Genomic DNA, 15,179 nt, shown 5'->3' with positions numbered 1-15,179 from the left:
CATGCGTCCCTGGGCTCCTGGGGAAGGGGCCGCCAGACTCGGGCCTCCTGCCACGCCTTGCGTTGCCCAGCAGTCTCCAGCGGAGCCAGGAAGGCTGTCTGACGGGGCACATACCTTCTGCACACTCTGTGGGGCAAGCCCGGCATGCCCTCTGGGTAGAAACCCTCGCCACAGGCCGGGACGCATTTCCAGTCTTGGAAGTGGAAATCTTTGGCACAGTGGATGCATTCTTCTCTGCCGGGCCCTGAGGGGTGTGGGAAAAGGAGCAGATGTCAGGGACCGCCCATCTCACGTCCCGGGCCTGCTGTGGTGCCTGAGACGGGGGTGCTGTTCAGATGCCCCACGGCCACCGTCGCAGCCAGAATTCCCAGGTGCCCACTGGGTGTCTGCACTGGGCTGTCCGCGCTACCTCCCCACGTCACAGATGGGTGCACGGAAGCAGGAGCCAAGCTCAGCACAGCCCCCCACTGCCCATGCCATGTCCATGGGCCCTGACGCCAAGGGCTCCCTTTCCAAAAGGCCTGGGGTTTACTTCTGCCACGTGTGGCTTTCAGCACTTGAAACGTGGCCGGAGCAAATGGAGATATGCTGAGAGTGTAAAATACAGACACTGGATTTCAAAGTCTTAGTGTAAAAAAGAATGTAAAATAGTCATTTACAAAATGTTGACCACATGTTGAAATGATAGTAAAATACTAAAATAGATACATTGGGTTAAAGAAGATATGTTATAATTATTTTCACCTGCTTCTGTAGGAAATTTAAAATTGTAACAGTGGCTGACATTTGTGGTTTGCATTCTCTTTCTGTGGGACAGAACGTTGTATACGATCATGGGGGAGACAGAAAGAAGAGATTTGGGGGGAATGGTGTTGACAGACAAGCAGGACATTTTCAACCACAGAGAACAAAGCACTAAGGGCTTATGAGGTGGGGAGTGCGGCTAGAAGAGATAAAAGCAATGAATGGAGAATCAAGACTTAGGAAGAAAAACTACAGCTCAGCCAACAGGACTCAGCCTGGGTAGTCACTGGTCTGGAATGAAGAAACCATGGTTTCTGTCCGTGTCTGCCTATCTGTTCGTTTGTTCGTTCATTCAGTCACGCTGATGGGGTGTCAGAGAGAGGCAGCGAGGTGGCTGGATGGCCGACAGCTTAGAGCATTGGACATGGGGCAGAACTCCTCTCAGATGCTTATAGTAATCACGGTCCCTCGTTAAACTTCTTCCCCACTTTAATTTGATTGTGGTCTCAGATGGAGGCCTGACAGCGAAGGAAGTGACATCTGGCCCTCTTCCTGGAGTAGCTTCTGGATGATGAAGTGGCCGCTGGGCAGGCCCTGGGCCTCCCGGAAGTGGGGAGCGGCAGCTGAGGACAGGTGCTTCTGACACCGACACACACAGGACATGGAGTAAGAAGGCTCCCGGAGACTCAGAGCCGGGAAGGGGGGCTGCTCTCCCCAGCAGCTATCCGGGGGTACACGCACACATCCCAGGAGCTGAGAAAGAACCCAGGCTGGGGCGGGGGCACAGGGAGGCAGGGAGACCCCCAGACAGCCTCAGAGCCACGCATCGCTGAGTTAAAGCCCTGAAATGATGGAGAAGTCACTGGATTGAGATGAGAACACCTACAAAGACGCCACAAAGCTGTTTGCTACCAGGCAGTTGGGAGAAGTCGAAAAAGGAAAGTAAATTGAATTCCTGAAATCGAAAGTGTTAGAAAGCCACTTGCCTGACTTTTATGGATTCCAGTGCCTATGACATTTAAGTGTCATCAGTGATGCTCCTTAGTCAAACTGGGCTAAACACCCAGTCGAGGAAACAAAGGATACAAATGATAGATAAGAAGACGACAGGAGAAGCTAGGAGAAGCTGCTGTGCTATCAGCAGCTGAAAATACTTCCAAATGCCGCTTTGGGGGGCTGTGCCAGGAGGGTGGCATTTCTCCCACGGGCTGCGAGGCCTCGGGCATGTCCACACCTGGGAAGCACAGTTGATGCCCACGTGGGGCTCACACGGCCACTCTGGGAGGGTGGGCCTGTCCTGCCACATTTGCCAAAACCTATATCACAGCCACTGATTTAGCAGAAACCTAATGCGTAAATGGTTACTGCAGCGAAAAACTCAGAGACACCCAACATGGGTTTCTCAGAACGAGAACCAAAGTGCTGGGTCAGGAAGGGGAGAGAGAGAGAAGACTTAACCTGAGACGCATCTGAGCCCACAGACTCCTAATGTGTTTCCACATCCTGGTGCAAATGACTGCAGCATGAAACGCGATAAAACGAATGCATTCTCGGCTATTCTGCATAAAAATGGTGCCTGGAAGACATCTGCGCTATGATCTTTGTGGAGAATTATAATCCACATAAAGGTGTTTACTGGAGTCTCTTCCTCTTTGAATAAAATGTTCAACATAAGTGAAGATAACGTACAGAGAATGAAGGTGCCGCTTTAAACAGCCTCTTTCCTTTCACCCCCAGACTCCACCCCCGTCTCTGAATCTTTGCAGCACCTCCAGCAGTGCCTTTTCACAGCAAGGGCTGAGCCTCCAGGCAAGACAGCTGTGTCGCTGCGGGAGACCCAGGCTGTTCATTCCAAGTGGGCCCTTGTGGTTTTTCTTTCTTTCTTTTCTTTTTTAATTTTAAATGTCGCAATAAAACATCCGTAAGATAAAATGTACCAGATGAACCACTTTCCGGTGTACAGCAGTGGCCTGAAGTGCCGTCCCCTGGCTGTGCAGCCGTCACCTCCGTCTGTCCGTCCCCCAGAGCTTCATCAGCTCCCCAAACGGAAACTTCATACCCAGTCAGCTGTGGCCCCTCCCCCAGGCTTTCTCGGTTTCAAGGGAGTCAGTCCACCCACCTGGGTGAGCCAGGTCCCAGGACTGTGGCACAATGAAATCAATGGCCCTCCCGTGTGGGCGATGAACTCACCCACGCAGGTACGGCAGGTGTGATGGCATTCCCCACATTTGATCAACTCCGAATCAAAGTAGGTGCCCGGTTCACAGTCTGGAACGCAGCTGCCCCGTGCAAGGCTATTGCAAAGGAAAAAAGAAAAAAGGGCAGGTTTTTATATCCCTTCCAAATTCTAAGTGAATGACAATTTGCCCTCCAATGTCTTTCAGGAGAGGAAATGAAAGTCAGTAAAGCACAGCTCTGTGTCACTTAAAGTTCCAGCTAATGAAAGGAGGAAAAGCAAGCGACACCCTGGCCACCTGAAGCAGAGTGATGGGCCCAGGTCCTGTCCCCAAAGCCTGGTGGTCTGGGTCCTGGTGCAGAAGGCCAACTCCTCACGTCCTCCCCTGGTTTGTGATGGCATCGCTTCACTGATATTAATCAAACTTGACCCCAGACCCCAAGAGGAGAACTTGAGCACGTGTGGGTTACGCCTGGGGGCTCAGTCTCCCTGCCTCTGCGCCTTCCGCAAGTGCCAGCAAGACTGACCCTGAACTTGGATCTTTTCCTGCCTCTTCCTTGCTTGAAACTTTCGGTCCTTCACAATGAACTGGAAGTCAATCCATGCCTGGGCCCTGCCGGGGTCCCCAGCGTCCTCATCACCTGGGGTCCTTCAGAAATGCAGTCACAGGCTCCATTCAGCATCTGCATTTCACCCAGAGCCCTGGCGACGGCAGTGCTCGGGCTGTGAGAAGCATTGCTCTTGCAGCCCCTTCCCAGACCCTTTTCCTCCTTTGACCCCGCCAGGTCTTCTGGTCGTCCTTGCCATGTCCTCTCCCCAGTTCTTAGATCCAAGCTATTACACATTTGAACACACGTAGAGAACCCCTCCCTCCTGTGTTCCTTGCCCCACACGTGCTGACATCTCTGCTTTCTTAAACCCAGTAAATCATTTGTGGAGAACGTGGCCCTGGGTTAGGCACTATTCTAGGCACTTTATGTAGCTTCACGAGGGAGTGTAATATCGTCCCCCATCCCTCCCCATTTTACAAATGAGGAAATGAAGATGTATGATTTCAAGTAACCTTCCCAGCGCAGCAGGGCCAGTAAGCTGACCTTCCTTGTTGTTTCTTAAAACGCAGGTCCTGCTTCTAGACACGGCACCATTTTGAACAGAATGTTGTCCAAGCTTCCAGACAGTCACTTGGAAGGACAGGTCATGACGATTTGGTTGCATTAAGTGCAGTTTGGTTGCATTAAATGGGCTAAACAAACATTTCAAAATATTTCAATGAAAGTCACTGACCCAGTAAAATGCTTTTTAAAGGAGACATGCTGAGGTTGGTGGAAGAGGCAAAACCAGGAATTTAAAGATCTAAGGGGCATCCTTAGGGAGCAGACCCCCTCACCCAGGAGCCACCAGAGCTGGGAAAAGAGAGAGAGGGCAGAGCATGGAGAGGAGGGAGGGAGGGCTTATTCAGAGTCCCACCTTGCTCAGACTGGGACGGAAACTAGAGGAGGTGGTGGGGCTACTGCTGCCTAAAAAAAGGGGGCGCCCTGCTTCCGGCAGCCCGCCCCACTTTATAAGATAGCATCAGCGCTCACTTTCACCAATTCTCCAAATGTTAAACAAAAATGTAGAGGTGTTTACCCATCCTCTAACTTTTTATCTTAAACACTGATCTCTCGGTGAAAATCTGATTTTGACAGACTCTTCATCTTCACCCTGGAAGCCTGTGGACTTCTGAAAATTTAGCTTTCAGAACAAAGTTGCCAAAACTCGGTAAATCAATCACAGAAAAGAAACAGAGCAGGAATATATTGCGATTCTCCAGGTTCAAAGGAAGGGCTTTACCTGAATCCTTCTTTACAGACAGTGCACTTCTCGGGTTCACCAATGCACTTTTTACAGCTTGGGTGGCATTTAAGGCAATTTTTCTGACCTGGAGAAAAAGAAGACGAGGAAAAGAGAAGGGGGAGAAAGGATGTGAATCGAATCTGGGCAAATGAGACTCCGATGTTTCAAAGCAGGGTTGACAGAGCAGCTCGTCACCAAGTGGTGGTCTCCAGAATAGACGACATAGTAACGACAAGGCCAGAGGCCATGTCAAGACTGCAGGCCCAGGATCAGATGCCCTTTCTTTTCTGGAGTAAACCGAGTCCTCAAACAACCCTGCTGGGCCCACCCAGAGGAGACCTGCTCCGGTTCTGCTGCTATCAACAGGGACTGAAGCCAGTTGGCTCCTGGCTGACCGAACAGAGATGACTCAGGCAGCCTTTATGAACGTGATGGGGACCCACCCAAGGGTGCCTCCGAGCGCCCCCTACTGCCCTCACAGGGGTCTTTACTGAGCACATGGAGGTCGTGGACAGAGACATGAATCTATGACGCCCACCCCACCTCCTGGGGAAATTCTGGGGCATCACAGCTGCCTGCACGTACTTGCATGTACCTAAATCATTATCTAGGTAATTCCTTCTGCCATGTCATTGCCAGCACCTTGCATTCTGGGGCTGGAAGCCAAAGGCTGTTTGCTACACTTCATGCATTCCACACGTCCCGGGTGCTCGGGAGCACACGTGGGGTCAATGAGGGTGGCTGCTTCTTGCCGTGGGAACAGGCTGAGGGGGAAGGAGTCCCCACCCCGAGAACAGGTCTGGTTGGCAGCTGAGGGTAGGTGTGGCAAAGGCTGTGAAATGCATCTTGAATGACAATTGGTTTCCTTCTAGGGTCTGGTTATTTGATGGCTTTCTGTGTCGTCAAGGACATCCCGGCTGCCTCTCCACGGCAGTGCTGTGACAGACCCATCACTGGTCCTTTCTGCACAGTTAAGGGCCCACACCTACGTGATGGTCAATGTCCAAACGGTGCCTTCTTTTAACCTGCTTGAGAACTATCCTCCATCAGTTTAACCCAAATCCCCTTTTTTGTCTCTTCCGGGGGGAGCTGAGTTTGTGAGACACTGGCATGGGGTCCTGGGCCCCAGAGCCCCCGCCCATCTGCCCAACCTTCCTGCAACTGGTAGAATGACAGGACATCTGGATTCTGAGATCAAGACCCACCAGTCCTGGGCCCTCTGCCCTCTCTCGGCTTTGTTTCCCCATCTGTAAGACGAACGAAGCACCGCCTACCTGTTAGGGGTGTGGTCACCATGTGTCAATTGTACCAAGAAGACTAACCCATCTCTTCTGTCCAGCAGCCTCCTCTGCATCTACGGAGCCTGCAAACCTGCCCACACTTCAATCCCAAGTTCAGCTCAGCAGCTCTTCCCAGGATGGTCTTTCACCCAGCACGTCCATAGGCTGGTGCCGGCTTCCGCGGCTGCCCCACCCTGCCCCATGCACATGGCCAGGGCTACAGTGGGGCCCACAGCAGTCTATCCCGGGGGAGAAACTGCCGGACAGAGAGCAGGGCCTCCTCTCCTGATAGCTGAAATCTGACCGAGCCTGAGAGTGGCTGGCCCAAGCCACCTCAGTGCCCATCTTCAGTAATGGACAGATTCGCAGACGTGAGACTCCTTGGACCCCGGGCTCATTTCAACACCACTCAGATCACTTTGAACTCTCCTGCTGGTTTGTGTGTGATCCGCTATTTTAACTAAAGGATCTGAAGGCTTTGGTTTCACCATCACTCCCTCCCTTTCTCCCTCCCTCCCAGTTAAGTGTCCTTTCTCACGGGAAGCAGAGGCAGGGAAAACCCCAGCAGGAGAGGGGACCCCAGGCCGGGGGAGGGCCTCACTCATCACTTCTATGCCCCATGACACGCACTTACTTTCATCAGCATAAAATCCGTTAGGACAAAGGGTCACACAGGTATTTGTCTCCTGCTGGTGATAGAATCCGCGGCGGCAGGACAGGCACTGAGTGGGGCTCCTACCAGAGCAGGTCTCACACCCCTTGTGGCACCGGCGGCATCGTCTTGCTGCTGTGTCCCCAAAGTAGCCCAAGGGGCACACACTCACGCACTTCCTGGGGAAGCAGGAGCAAAGCTGAGCTGCACCCCACCCTGATGGCCAGCAGCACCACCCACCACAGTCAGGCCAGCGGGCTGCAGGGGACCTTAGCTGTCCCCTTACCACCCAACTCCACCTCCCAAAACAAGCCTGCAGGGGTAAAGGTTAACCAACCCACTGATGCCCACTGTCTTGGTGAAAGCAGCTGAGAGGGTCCTAAGTACACAAGGGAGGGCCAAGAATTTGGATAGGACCTTGGGAACCCTCTCCTTTCCAAGTCACCCCCCAGGGAAGCACCACATGATGGGATTTGACTTTTGGAACTTTCAGGTCCAGTAAAACCCTACCCACGATGCTGTCGGGGAGTGGGTCTCCTGGGCAGTGAGCAGTCTGCAGAATGACCGCGTCTGCACAGGGCAGGGCGACTGTGGGAGTCACGGCTGCACCCCTGCTCCCCGGCCCAGCCACACCCCTGCCTGGGCACTCAGGGAAGGAGCTCCCAGTGCACAGCCCAGAGCGCTGACGTTCAGGACAGTACTGGCCCCTCAAATGACATTTGTCTACAGTTCCCAAGTGGTCAGCCCTAGCACGCTCAATGTGACCCATTTTAGTTTCACAAAGTGGAGAGAATAAAGTTCACAAGCACAGACATGACAATGCCCCACCTCTGACTTCTCTGTCACAGACACGAATTACTTGTGTGATGAGAACACAGCATTACTAAAACTTCCCAAATTCGAAAGCGGTGAAACGCACTGTGATTTCCTTTCGGGGGCATTACATTCATTCCTAAGTAGGGCACACAGGTGTGGGGGCTGAGAACACAGCTTGAAACAGGCCCCGTTGGTGGTGTGCTAAGGGCTCCCAGACACGCAGATGGGAACCCCAGCCCGTTACCTGCTGGTCTTGGCGCTCCCCAGGCTGAAGTGGACACAGTTGAAGCACTGGTCTGCGCTGGGGCCATCACAGCCTTTGTCTCCACACTCCGGATGGCACACACCTTAAAGAAACAAGCATTTCCTTTCACCCATAGAGATGCTTTCTCAGTCCAACCCAGCCCCCTGGGACCCGGTATCAGGGTCTCAGAAGGTCAGGAGACACTTCCCTACGGGTGGCGGGCTTACAGGCTGGACGGCCGGACCACGGCCTTGGGCATCCACCCCCACGGAAAAGCTGGCCACAGGGAACATGGAACCTGGCGCTAGGCACCCATGTCAGAGGGTCTCATGACTCTTGACAGACAGGCTGAGAACAGGAGAGCCATTGGGGGTGGGGCCCCAGCTCTGTGACTCCATGTGCACGGTGAGAAACCAGAAGAAAGTCTGGGACGGACACATGAGAAGCAGGGCACAACCTTTTCGGTGTGTCTCCTGCACCAGAGTCATGGTGCTGGGACCAGCCAGCAGTTTGTATTTCCATCATAAAGGACGGAGCAACACGATACGGGGTGTGCAGGATGCTTGAAAAGCTGCTGACAGACAGTGACAATCCCACGGGAACGAAGCAGGAAAGACGAGGTGGGAACAGGATGGATTTTCATGGTTCAGGACCATGGGGCATGGCTGTCTGGGCAGGTCTGGGGCAGGCGGGGCTGGCCTCCCACGTGGGCTGCACCCCTTTCAGCAGACCTCCTTTTTGGCTTCCCTCCCTCTCGTCCTCGGCAACAGGCCACAATTGTCTTTGTGCAAGTTCCATATTGCCTCCCCAATTTAACTCTGGGGGCCTGTGTCTCTTTGCACAAGCGAGGAGGAGAAATACAGGGAGCTCAGTGGACTCCAGCAAGCCTCAGCCTTCTGGGTCCTTCTCTCCGGGTGTGTCAGAGGGAAGAGCCCAATTTGAAACGTGGATCAGCGTCAGGCTGGGGTGGGCAGGTCCACACCTGTCCTCTCACCTTGGCCTGACTCACGTGAACACAGCATGCCAAAGCTGGCATGCAGTGCGACGGCCCCACCTTCACCCCCTCCCTGACCCTCCTCCGCTAGGAAATGGCTCAGGAAAGCCTGCCCGTGCAGGGAGGGGCCCAGTGGGCCATTCGGAAGGCTTCTGAGTCTTAGAAGGAAAAAAACAAACCTTCTGTAGGGTTTTAGTTATTGGAGGGGGTGGGCGTGAGTTCAGAAGCAAAGAGGAGGTGATTTGCTGGCCACCAGCATTTCATGGGGACGTGAGGGCAAGACAAAAGCCCCCATTCTCTAATCCACAATGGGTCTTTGCTGAGAAGCACAAAGCGCTCTTCATTCATCTTTCAAGGGCCTCCAGACCTTCCCAGTGTTAAGCCCGGTTTATTTTCCTTCTCTCCCCAAATGTTGGATATTGTTGCTATTTCCAGAGTTTTCCTTGTGGGTCCCACTGTGAACCCCTTTCCAAGTGGTGCTCGTCCCCACTACACCACACCTCCTGGTCTGGGGTGGGAAGGACGCTGGAGTGGTTGCTGATGGTCGGTTGTGTCAAGTACGCGCAGACCGCCATGTCCGAAGCGGCCATTGAGCCAAACCACCCACCACCCGCTCCCCAGCTCCGGACTGTTCACTATTTTGGAGCCAGTTCTCATTTGTGTTGCTTCTCGTCCACCTCCGCCCAGTCCACTTATGGGGCATCCAGAAATCTCCCTTCTGCGTGCCGTTTGTGCTGGAGACTTATGAGCTTGGCCACTGGGCTCCGGCCCCGGCCAGCCAGGACGGAGGCGGCCCCGCTTAGGGAGCAGTCTCTCAATCTTAAGGAGATATGGGGGGACAGGGAGCAGACAGGCCACTTCCTCACTCTCTCCTGGCACAGGAGAAGGAAGTGCCACGTGGGCAGGAATGGTCTAGAGATATTGTCCCAGCACCTGGAAAGGCAGTTGGCACAGGGAGAAGCTCAGTAAATACCTGCACAGTGGCTGAAGGTGAGAAAATGGACAAAAGGAGGGGGTGGGACCTCGGCATGCGCAGGTGTCCTCTCCATTCACAGACAGAATATTCTAGAATGTCCCAGGACAGGGATAGCCTTGGGGAAAGACCTGCCGTGGTGCCTCTGGCTGTTGGCTCACGCATGTGGACTTCACCCCTTTTTCTCCCTCCCAGGGCCTCTGTGCCGTGGAGAGGTTAGTCAGTAACCCAGAGGGGAGCCCCATGCAAGGCTGGGGTCCACCCAACTCAAGGGCAGCGGAACACCAATGGGGCATCTGCGAAACGGGCCGCATCCGGCCCCCCACGCGAGAGGTCAGTGACACTGCCCACGCCAGGATGCTCTGCTAAATATCTGTAGGCACCTTCCCCAGCACGGCTCTCTCCTGGAGTTACCTCCAAACGCCCAGTATCAAGACTCCATTCCTCCACGAGGCGTCCTGAGTCAGACACCTGGCTGGCCGTCAGAGACCCGTCACTCATCGCCCCTCAGAGCGCCTGTGGTTTTTTCTGTACGGCTGCAACTCATGCTCTGGGTGAGCATGGGTCATTTGTGTTGCAATCTGTGCCTAGGTCTCCTTTTCAATGAGTCTTCAATTAGTCCTTAGGTCTTCAACTAGTGTGGAAGTGCCTGAGGAACCCATGGCCCCCTGTGTCACTTCCCAAGGCACCAAATAAGTGGGAGGTGAGGTCCTGTGCTGAGCCTACTGGCTAACAGATGGCCCCCTACAGGGCAGTGACACAGGCTGATCCGGAAACTCTACCTGAAATCTACTTTGTGACCCAAATCCAGGATTGAAAAACAAACTGTACAAATGTTCTCAGGACAATGACAGTCCTCCCCTCCCCTCGCAGCCTGAGCACCTCCCGGTTTCCTGCCATCACCCTGCTCCCAGCCCCCATCACGCCCTGAACCTGTGGAAGCCATGTCTGGACTGCGGCCCAGCCAGGGCCGGCTCTTCAACCGGCATCCTGGGTGAGTCACTCATAGCCACACCACGTGCTCTCCGGCCACTGGACACCGGCTCTGTCCCAGCAGGCTGGCCATCACCTCAAAGCTTTGCGCCTTCACTACTGCGGCCACTGAGGGTCCCTTCCTCTCCGGCCCACTGGGGCTGCTGCCCTTCCTCCCTGCTGGGCCCCAAATGGGTTCCACACCCTCACTCACTCCAGGAACACAGAGCCCCCTGCCCCTGGCCTTCCGCCCTCCTCTGCCCTCATTCCCAGGGTCCCTGTTGGCTGAGATGCCAAACGCTGCCTGCCTGCCTCACTTCCACCCCCTTCCCAGGCAGCTCTCCTGCAGGCTGTGGCGGGGTGCCTGACACCCCCATGTGCCCCCTACTGTCCTTGGTGGGCTGGGCTCCCTGCTCCACCCCTCACTCACCTCACCTCCTTTATGTCTCCCAGGGAGAGCTGGCCCTCCAGCTCTGCCTGCCCAGTGCCCCCGCCCCCCCCCCCCCTGCTGCTGCCCCTGGGACTGGGCCTATCCCCCCCTGCAGAGTGGGCCAGAACCTGCTCTCTGCATTCTCCAGAAGCCTCCTACCTACCCAGGTGCCCCTGCAAGCTCCTGCCTCAAACCCCCTCACCGTTGTGATAAGCTCTGCAAAAACGTGTTAATAATTATTGCTGCATTTGAAAATTACCCTGACCTTCCCCCCTCTCTCTCTCCCTGGGTGAGCCCTCCCTGGCTTGTCTGTGACCGAGATGCCACCGCAAAGGGCACCAAGAGATGCCTCTCCCATACGCCTCTGGACTGTGTGTCAGACCCAATGCTGCTGCTTCCTCCCCACCCCTCCTAGAAGCCCTGTCTCCCTTTGCCCTCCAAGACAGGGCACCCTCTTGCTCTCCCACCATGTGTCTCTGGCTCTTCTGGCCGTTATTGGCACTTGCCCCCCCGAGACTACAGGGAACTTCCAAGCATCAGGAACCGTGTCTTAACCCGGCAGAGCCCCTCCCCCCCTCCCCATCCAGGCCACGCTCAGGGAAGACAGAATGAGGGCTGCGGACCAGTCCTATAGTGAGATTCCAGGACAGGGTAAGGTTAGAGTAGGTAGTGGATTTTAAGGGGAAAAAAAATCATCAGTCCTTTATTAATAATTACTGAATCTTGCCACAGTTTATAAATCACAGGGGGAAACAGAGCAGATTAGTTCATACATAATTCAATGCTCCATTTTAAAGGAAAGGTACAAGAAACTTAAAATGGAATCGACCATAATTTATGCTTGATATGTATTGGTGGACTTCTCCATTTTGTTACCTTTCCCCCCCAGAAGCTATTAGATAACTCAAAGCATCAACAGTCTTCGATATTACCCATCATTTATCAAGGAGCTGTAATATTTCGCTAAGGAAAACATGCCCAACCAGAAATGCTCGGGTTCCCACAAATCACTGTGGGATGGTGCAGGGGGAAAGGAATACCTTTCTGCAGAACATGCTGACAGAAACCGTGACCAGCCCTGGCGTGGGAAGCTGGGGGCCAGAGCCAGAGGCCTGGCCCTGGTCAGCTGGAGGAAAAGCAATTGCCTGGAAGCATCTTTACTTCCGGTGAGATTCTGAAGCCATTTCGTGTAGCGTCAGGACCTACTGACCTGAGGTCGTGAGACCCTCTCCTGGGTCTTTATCTCGGCCCTTGTGGCTGGTTTACGTCCTCACTGCCAGCTCCTTGTCTGGCTATGCTCATTCAGCCTGACCATCCTGGGCCCTCATTAGACCCTGGTCCTTCCCACATTCTGGGTGCAGGATGGAAAGTGGATGGACTTGAGGGGGGTCAGGAGGCTGAGACCTGAGATGGGGGCCACTGAGGAAAAGGGGTGCCTTAGGAGGAGACTCATTAACCAGAGGGCTTCTGGTTGGGCATATGGAACCTCAGTTTCCCAGCCTGGGAAGGTTGGAGATACTTACTGGTTTGAAGCATACTTACTGGTCTGTAAAATATTAGGAGAGCCATAGGTGGAACGAGCTGTGTGAGTGCAAATTACCATCATTATTACGACTTCCAGGAAAGAAGGAAGACAGACAATCATAACCCCCACCTTCTGCCAGGAACAGCCCCCATTCTAAGAGCTATCGTGGAAAGCCAGCACTCGCAGAGGCTAGCCACCTCCTCTGGCTTCAGGTTCATTACCTGTGTAGTCTTCTTCGTCCTCGGGAACCTCGGTCTGGGACGGCGACACAGCGGCCTTGGGTGGCTCCAGCTCCGGGGCTGAAAGCTCCAGCATCCGGGATCGTGACTGATGGGAGCTGAAGGAGTTGTAGGGGTGCTCAGCTGTGCCGTACAAGATGAGGGTCCATTCCTTCAATTTCCCTGGAAGGCACCAAGCCCACAGAGTCACCCTGGGGTCAGGAAACCTCCCCTGGGAAGCTCTTGATGGACTTGGAGCCCTTGGCCCGGCCAAAGGCGTCTGAGACTCACAGATGTGCCAGACGCTGCCTGGCTCCGGCCTCCAAGGCTCCCCCCACAGCAGGGCTCTGTGCCCCCATCTCCAATTCCGAGTCCCCCAGGGCTGAGGACACACCTGCTGCCCAGGTCCCACCCTCTGCCCCGGCTCTCCCTGCAGCCTCCCTCGATAGCCCCACCCCCATGACTAGCAACAGCCTTCTCCCCCCTCTTGGATTATCCAGTGGGTCAGTCTGGGGCCAGGCCTGGCCCTGCGCCCTGTCCTCTGTACCTCCAAATGTCACAACTGGGCTACACCGAGGACTCCTGCTATTTGGACCTGGAACCCTGGATCACAGGGACATTGGTCTCGTTAGACGCTTTCCTTCGCAGCCAGCCCAGGGCAGTGGGGACATGTGGTGGGGTGGCAGTAGTGGTGCAAATCCAAATGTCCAGTCTGGGTGCAGGGTGGACCTCCTCACACACACTGGATGGGGTGTGGGGTAAATGAAAGGTGGGTGCGGGAAGAACCGTGGCTGACAGAAGCACCCAGCCACGCACAGTGTGTGGGCAGAGAAGGGAGGCAGCAGAGATCCCGCCCCACCACCTGTGTCCACAGGGCAGTGATGGCCCACGTGCTGTTAGGTGTCTCACGCGTGAAGAGCAGTGGGAAACCTGCCCAATTTCCAGGGGAGCTCCCTGATGCTGTGAAACGCATCGGACGCCGAGCGCCACACACCTGGGGCTGGCTCTGCTGCAGGCCACGTCTTTGGGCCTCCCTTTCTCACCAGTGTCGCCAACATGCAGAGCCATGGGACCATGTTGAGGCAGTCACTGCTGTCATTCTCAAGACAAATGAGGGGCTGAGGTCCAGTGTGTCCTGCCCGAAGACATGCTGCCACCCCAGCCTGCAGTGTCTCCCCGCTGGACTGGCCCACCACAGAAAGCAGCGCTACCAGCTGTGAGCCTCCTCAGGGAAGCCTCAGGACTGGCCTGCAAGGCCCAAACGAGGGACAGTGTCTTCGTGAGCTCCCCATCTGTGTTGGCTGGGAAAGCCCTGGCTTCCGTTTCATTTTCTGTCATTGGGCTTCTCAGCAATCGGAATATTTTAGGCAAGGGGAGTTAGTGCTGAGATTCTTCGTTATTTGTGATTTTTTTGTCACTTCTGCCTCTACAGCTCTGCATCTTCCTTGTGAATGGCAGGCCATCTGTCTTTAGATATCTGTCTAGGGGATACTGTCGCAACGTGTGCTGCTCTGCCAGTGTACCTTTTCATTTGTTCCAATTCCAGGCATCGTTAAGGCTCCCGAAATCCTGGACAGGTCCCAGCTTGTCCACATGCCCCATAAGCCTGTGGCTGTGCCCTTCCTGTCCCATGTGGCGTGTGGAGGACAGAGGCAAAACTGGCCTGCCGTTCACAGGCTACACTCAGGCACTCCTCCGAACGGCATCCGACTATGAATTGCTACACAACATAGCACACGGAGCAGCGTGTCTTGGCAACCATCGCACTAGCTAACCAAGGTCCCGGTCCCCCCCAAATGCCTGCAGCCCCCAAGCCAGCCCAGGTCAGGCCGCGATCGCCTGGGCGTCTCCCGGCCAGGCCAGGATGGGGAGCATGTAGGTCCCTCGATCTGCAGAAGCACCGCTGTGCTGCCTTTCCCAGGACAAGGCCTTCCCAAGGACCCGGTCCTGTAGGCACATGGGGCCACCTCCCTAAGGCATCACTAACACAAGCGCCATAGTTAGTGACAACACAGCAAGTGCGTCTCACGGCACAGGTGCAGAAACACAGCTCCGACTTATGAATCATCATCCATTTTCAACTCCTTACTGTCACAAAAGCTGTATTTCAAACCCACAAAAGCCGTATTTCAAACCCACAAAGGGGTCTGGGCACTTTAACGACGGAATGACCAACTGTGATTACATGATAGGCACCAGGGCCTCTGGAAGCTGTAATTTGAGTGGAGATTTATTTCAGTCTTATATAAAGTGTCCACAAACCGCCACCAAAGGCCTAGTCACTAAAATTAGATTCTTATTTTTGGGGACAGTTTTGGT

At 54.5% G+C, this 15,179-nt stretch overlaps 1 protein-coding gene across 2 annotated transcripts in view; it reads right to left on the bottom strand.

Annotated features, from left to right (window-relative positions):
• The window catches only part of PCSK6 (proprotein convertase subtilisin/kexin type 6), a 126,907-nt gene that overhangs the window by 4,293 nt on the left and 107,435 nt on the right, over window positions 1-15,179 (bottom strand). Inside the window, exons 14-20 of one of the 2 annotated variants that reach the window (XM_074318149.1) lie at window positions 12,864-13,043; window positions 12,660-12,698; window positions 7,749-7,851; window positions 6,671-6,867; window positions 4,754-4,841; window positions 2,935-3,038; window positions 115-244 (exon numbers count right to left, since the gene is read on the bottom strand). In XM_074318149.1, coding sequence (XP_074174250.1) covers window positions 115-244; window positions 2,935-3,038; window positions 4,754-4,841; window positions 6,671-6,867; window positions 7,749-7,851; window positions 12,660-12,698; window positions 12,864-13,043 — 841 coding nt within the window. The remainder of the gene's footprint in view (window positions 1-114; window positions 245-2,934; window positions 3,039-4,753; window positions 4,842-6,670; window positions 6,868-7,748; window positions 7,852-12,659; window positions 12,699-12,863; window positions 13,044-15,179) is intronic. The other variant, XM_074318150.1, reaches the window with a different exon arrangement.

The sequence above is a fragment of the Rhinolophus sinicus genome, linkage group LG13 (assembly GCF_036562045.2).
Source record: "Rhinolophus sinicus isolate RSC01 linkage group LG13, ASM3656204v1, whole genome shotgun sequence".
Taxonomy (NCBI): Eukaryota; Metazoa; Chordata; class Mammalia; order Chiroptera; family Rhinolophidae; genus Rhinolophus; species Rhinolophus sinicus.
The sequence above is the reverse complement of the archived record's forward strand: the minus strand, read 5'-3'. Positions and strand labels throughout refer to the sequence as shown.